General features: G+C 47.9%; 2 protein-coding genes across 2 annotated transcripts in view; one reads left to right on the top strand and one right to left on the bottom strand.

Moving 5' to 3' along the window:
- Pmar_PMAR000228 (cathepsin z, putative) overlaps positions 1-2,635 on the top strand; it is a gene marked incomplete at its 5' end in the record, with an annotated part of 4,373 nt that extends 1,738 nt beyond the window's left edge. The window contains 18 exons of the mRNA XM_002768775.1: positions 73-170; positions 212-244; positions 289-379; positions 427-468; positions 522-582; positions 627-701; positions 770-833; positions 881-945; positions 987-1,031; positions 1,078-1,129; positions 1,175-1,273; positions 1,323-1,399; positions 1,444-1,524; positions 1,575-1,705; positions 1,752-1,862; positions 1,915-2,013; positions 2,059-2,219; positions 2,265-2,635. Of these exons, the coding sequence (XP_002768821.1) occupies positions 73-170; positions 212-244; positions 289-379; positions 427-468; positions 522-582; positions 627-701; positions 770-833; positions 881-945; positions 987-1,031; positions 1,078-1,129; positions 1,175-1,273; positions 1,323-1,399; positions 1,444-1,524; positions 1,575-1,705; positions 1,752-1,862; positions 1,915-2,013; positions 2,059-2,219; positions 2,265-2,377 (1,498 nt within the window). The 3' untranslated portion in view covers positions 2,378-2,635. The remainder of the gene's footprint in view (positions 1-72; positions 171-211; positions 245-288; positions 380-426; positions 469-521; positions 583-626; positions 702-769; positions 834-880; positions 946-986; positions 1,032-1,077; positions 1,130-1,174; positions 1,274-1,322; positions 1,400-1,443; positions 1,525-1,574; positions 1,706-1,751; positions 1,863-1,914; positions 2,014-2,058; positions 2,220-2,264) is intronic.
- An 849-nt stretch (positions 2,636-3,484) lies between these two features.
- Positions 3,485-4,393, bottom strand: Pmar_PMAR000227 (conserved hypothetical protein; the record flags this gene model as incomplete). The annotated part of the gene is made up of 1 exon (XM_002768774.1): positions 3,485-4,393. The coding sequence occupies one exon, from the start codon at positions 4,391-4,393 to the stop codon at positions 3,485-3,487; it is 909 nt and encodes a 302-aa protein (XP_002768820.1).
- Between the last annotated feature and the right edge of the window lie 906 nt (positions 4,394-5,299).

The raw sequence follows: 5,299 nt of genomic DNA, 5'->3' as shown, positions 1-5,299 counted from the left end.
ATGCTGATGAAACATTTCGTGCTAAGTGAGCAACGTATTGACGTAGTGTGAAGGTCAGAATTGGCCTGTCAGTTATCAATCTGGGCACATCTGGGACTTTGATTATTTAACCCAAGATGCAGAGGTTAACCACGCTGTGGAAATCGCTGGATGGGGACAGGAAGCTGATGGTAGACGATACTCCTTCCACAGTATATAACTGCTTCCTTAGGTACTCCATACTGGGTCGCCCGGTTCTCTTATGGTGAGCTCAGCTTTGTGTGCATACTCATCGTGACTGTGTTGTAGGTTCGGCGTGGGGTGATCATGGTTGGGCTAAGTTACAGCGCTCCCCGACTGGCCTCATAGAGAACAGTGGATGTGTCTGGGCGACGGTGAAGTGAGTGAATGTTCATTAGTCTTGTGGTGATGTGCTGTTCTGAACAGCCCGGCTGCTTGGAAGGACTGGTCACTGTACCCTGATACTAAGTAGCGAGGAGCTCATGGTTCGCATAGTCATGATGACCCATCTTGCTCCTCAGGTATGTCCCTCCCGCTACGGCACCGATAGGAAAGCAAGAATATGTGGACTCCATCAACACTGTGAGGGTCGCATGAAGGGTCAATTTAAGGCAACACGTTGTCAGGTAAACGGTCCTACTCCCATAGCTGGAAAGGCGCAAGAGCAACAAGTCGTTAAGGACCCGAAACCACAGGACATGGTACGCTATCAAACTTTTGGAGATGTAGCATCCCCTGGCCGTGCGCCTTTGTTATAATTATTGATCAGGATTATTATGCTGGCAGCTCCAACCGCGCTGGTGGCTACAAGGTCCCGCTCATCGAGAATAGATGTCGGGTTGTTCGCTCCAGCGGTGTCCGCTGTCATGAGTTGGTGTAGGTTCAACCTACTCAATGGTGTGCAGTATGGACCCCACATGTCAGTGCGACCCGGGTTATTATAAAGTAGCATGAAATCATCTGTTTGATTAGTAGTATCACCTCAGACTTACGACGCCCGTTCTGAGGACAATGGGAAGTGTTATCTATGTGTAAGCTAGCCGCCCTTCATTGACGACTGCATGACCCGTCCTCTAGGTTCCTCGAGTCGCTGGAAAACAAATCCCGGATGACGGGGAGAAGCTCCCAGGTGTGTAGCAATAGCCTGATCGTTATTTCACGGTCCTGCTTGCAGAATCTTGGGATTGGCGTAATGTGAACGGCAAGAACTACATCACTTTCAACCGTAACCAGCATAATCCTGAATACTGTGGTGGCTGTTGGGCGTTCGCTGGTACCTCCTTGACTTGCCGCCGGGCTCCCCTAATGGAGGCTTCTCTCAGTGACCTCTGCCTTTGCCGACCGCTTGTCCATCGGAGCGGGGGCTCGCTGGCCGAATAAAGCTATTTCACCACAGCAGGTGGGTCCACCCGTGGGGGCCTATCGTGATCACGTTCATTATAGGTCATCAACTGTCGTGGTGGCGGAGACTGCTATGGTGGTGAGAAGATCGGCGTTTACGATTTCTTCTTCGGTTTTGGAGCGGTGGGTAGCATCCTTCCAAGGTGCTGGAAGCCGGACGTTGCATTTATCAGGTGCATGATACTTGTCATAATTACGCTGCTAAGAACTATAAAGATTTCAGCGAGTGGTGCCCGGCCCAGGCTAGGTGCCTGGAATGCGCTGAGGGCGGTAAATGCCGTCCAACCCGACACTACCGAACCTGGTGATCTTACTTCGAATCATCTACGTTAGCATAGAGTAGCGCGTAGGTTCGCCACGGATTATGCGAGGCTATTGAACGGCACTGATCAGATCAAGCGTGAGATATGGAAAAGAGGTCCTGTTAGTTGTGGTGTTGATGCCACGAAGCAAATGGACGAGTGACGAGTCTCTGAGTGATTCCGTCGGGTGCGATTTTCGCTTGTGATCTAGTTACACTGGTGGGGTGTTCTATCAGAACAAGGCTGAACCAAAGATCAATCACGAGGTCGGTCTTGTCGGTTGGGGTCGCGAGGAAGGGACGAACGACGAGTATGTTGAGCAGAATCTGCAACTATGACCATATCGTTGTCACAGATACTGGATCATGCGGAACTCTTGGGGTACCTTCTGGGGCGAAAACGGTTTCATGCGGATCAAGTTCGGCAACCTCAAAATTGATTCGGACTGCAGTTGGGTTGAGCCGAGCAAAGATATCGCGGGCAAAATCGTCCCAAACGCGCCCTTCACGATAGGGGGTGAGACACAGATGATTGAGGATAATTTGCATGTGTGATCTTCAGATGCGTCAACAGGTTGGACGGCGGCTACATATTTTGAGGACGATTATTGGAAGAACGCGCCTGACTATCATGCAGTCCCTGAGAATCTCGACCAATCTGTTGTCACCGTTTGACGTGACGTTCTCAACTTTCATTATGAAAAGCCCTCATAGGGCGACAGTTCTGAACATATTATAGTGCAATATTACATTGCTAATTAGTTGTGGATTTTTGATTGTGTCGATCGTGACGCATGTCGATGCGTCTGGTCGGCCAAACTTCGTCGTCAGACGGGACTATAATCCCGGTGATCTCTGAAACAGTCTCTTGGTGTCGTAGTATTATTAGTAGTGCTAGCCAGTCTAGCCATTGTAGTATCTGGTACTGCGTCATCCTATCCTTTGCAAGTGCTCGTCGATTATGGAAAGAGGGTTGGGTTCTTTTGATAACTTCATGTAGCCATGGAGTGTAAACGGGGAAGAAGACGAATCGTATCTGTGCATGCAGATTAACGCACTCCGCTGAACCATATAAGGTGGTCCGAGAAATCCAATTCTACTGTACGAGTGATTCCATTTTGTATATATGGGAATGTAAGTCTAGTTGAAAAAGGCAGACGAAGCAATGTAGAACATAGTATGCATTTTAGAAAGCCCTCATAGAACGACAGTACTGAACATAATATGAAGCAATTCTACGTTGCTAATTATCTGTGGAATTTTGATTGCGTCAATTGTGACGTATGCTGATAAGTATAGTCGGCCACATTTCGTCCTCAGACGGATTTGTAATCCCGGTGATCTCTGAAGTCTCTTGGTGTCTTTGGTGGTGCTATTGTCTAGCCATTGTAGTATCTAGCACTGCTCACTCCTATCCACTGCAAGTTCTTGTCGATTATGGGAAACGAATTAAGTTTTTCTGAGAATTCCATGCAGCTACAAATCGTTTGCGGGGAACAAGGCGAGTCCTAGTGTAGTACTCGACGATATACATGCAGATTAACGGAAATTTCACTGAACCACATAAGGCCGTCCCAAAGAGCCGAACCTACCGCATGAACGACCTCGTTTAGAACTCTGAAATTCAAGTCTAATCGGATGAAATAGGGAAAGCGATGTAAATCTATAATATGTCATAAGACTATGTGTTTAGCATGATCATTCGCGAAAGAAATGATAGTAAGATTGGTCCAAAGAAGTTGAGGATGATAGCCATTCTTCGGATGGAGCTTGACCATGCGGTCAATCTTCGAGCATGCCTATGGCAAAGTTGGAAGTGCTAAAATCGTCTAGCTCCCACCAAAGATGGCCTCCGTGGCCAATGTTATTGCGGACCAGTGTGACATTACCACCATTTTCACAGTCACTCCATTCGATGAAGTCGAATGGCCCGTGAGATGTCTGCTTAGTACCATGGCAGCCCAGATTAGCCGCCCACGTATTCATATTATCAGGGATGGAGGGAAAGTCGAACAGATATGAGGTAAGTCCTCGATAATAGGGAACGGCCAAGTCGGATGTACCATGCACGTGCCCCATGCGTGCATTATCGGACCGTTTATACGACGACCTGCATGCCTCAAGCGCCTTTTCCCCACCCGTGATCACTCCACTCACTGAAACTGCTCTCGTGACAATGTTCCTACACATCAACGCCTCAGCGAGCATAGCACCGTTGCTGTAGCCAGCTGCATAGACCGGGATGTCGACCGAAGGGCGGAGACGAGCAATGATATCCTCCATGAAGGCATAGTCATCTACTTTCTGATTGGGCTGACAGCAAGTACCAGCGTTCCATGAGTTGAGCCCGAAAAGCCCCGGGAGGCCGCACGGAGTCACAACCAACCAACCATTCTTGTCCGCACCAGTGACGATGCAACTCTGTCGACGGAACTGTTCACAGTCCCCGCTGAGGTGATGCAGATTGAGAACGAGAGCACGAACTTGTGTTGGGGGAGTATAGAAGTAATACCCTCGAAATCCTTCAGGACGCTCAATGCTAGTGTAGTTATGCGTCCCTAGCACTGAGGTGTGCTGGCACTTGTAATCACCAATCTTGGGTATGGGAAAGGAAATGCCTAGGAAATTGACCTCCACAGGCGTTTCTCCCACAACAAGAGCCAGGAGGACAATGTAAAGGAGGATGAACATAAGCGAGCAAAAGCGCCCGGAACTACGAACTGAGCCCGACGCACCTCATGGACCAGGGGCCGTATGCGGATCCTGATGCAACAGGTGAGTCAGAGTATTTACTCAGATGAAAAAATCAGATGGTGAGTAATAACCCCTGATTCACTGATTTTTTACTCTGGAGCGAAAAATCAGGATCATCGCGAGGACATGTGGATCTCTGAGCTGATTCGAGAATCTAAAGTTGATTTTTTGGCTGATTAATACTCTTACTCAATATGCCTTGCTCATGAGGCTGATTTTTCGGGTGATTCCATTGAATCTGAGTATTTTCGAGAATCAGGGAATCAGAGTTTGAATCAGACATTTTTGACAAGACGAAGATTATAGTCGCTACGCCCCACAACCGAAAGTGACAATTTCAAGAAAGGAAGAAAACGTTACTGTACGAGGGTTGAACCTGGTAGATTCGCCCCGAATGCATGCACATTTCCCGTTGCGTTACAGCAATGATAAAATTTCGGAAGAAGATCTTCTGTCGCACTTGTACACATCCGTACTTCAAACTTTTCAATATGTTCACTCGGAATCAACTAACTCTGGGTTTCTAACTCAGAAGTTCTAAGAGGAAGCTCAGCGCTAGAGCTTCCTTCTAGAGCTTCCTTTGATAACCGGTAGCGTGATCGGGTGTCGTTATCGGACAATCCCTCAAGAGGATCGACGAAGGGCATTTATTGTTTTTATGAACAATTAATTGAATTAAGGAATGCGTAGTTCACAGTGTGAACTTCACACCGTGTGGCTGCATGTACCACATGCGCTATACCTCCATTCACCGTTTTGTATCGTATGACCTCATAGTTGAACTGGTTAAGGTGATACTTTCATGTGCTCGAAGCCGGGGTTCTAATCCCGGGCAGTGTCATA

Source organism: Perkinsus marinus (assembly GCF_000006405.1).
Source record: "Perkinsus marinus ATCC 50983 genomic scaffold scf_1104296967108, whole genome shotgun sequence".
Taxonomy (NCBI): Eukaryota; Perkinsozoa; order Perkinsida; family Perkinsidae; genus Perkinsus; species Perkinsus marinus.
This window is presented reverse-complemented; position numbering and strand designations above follow the sequence as displayed.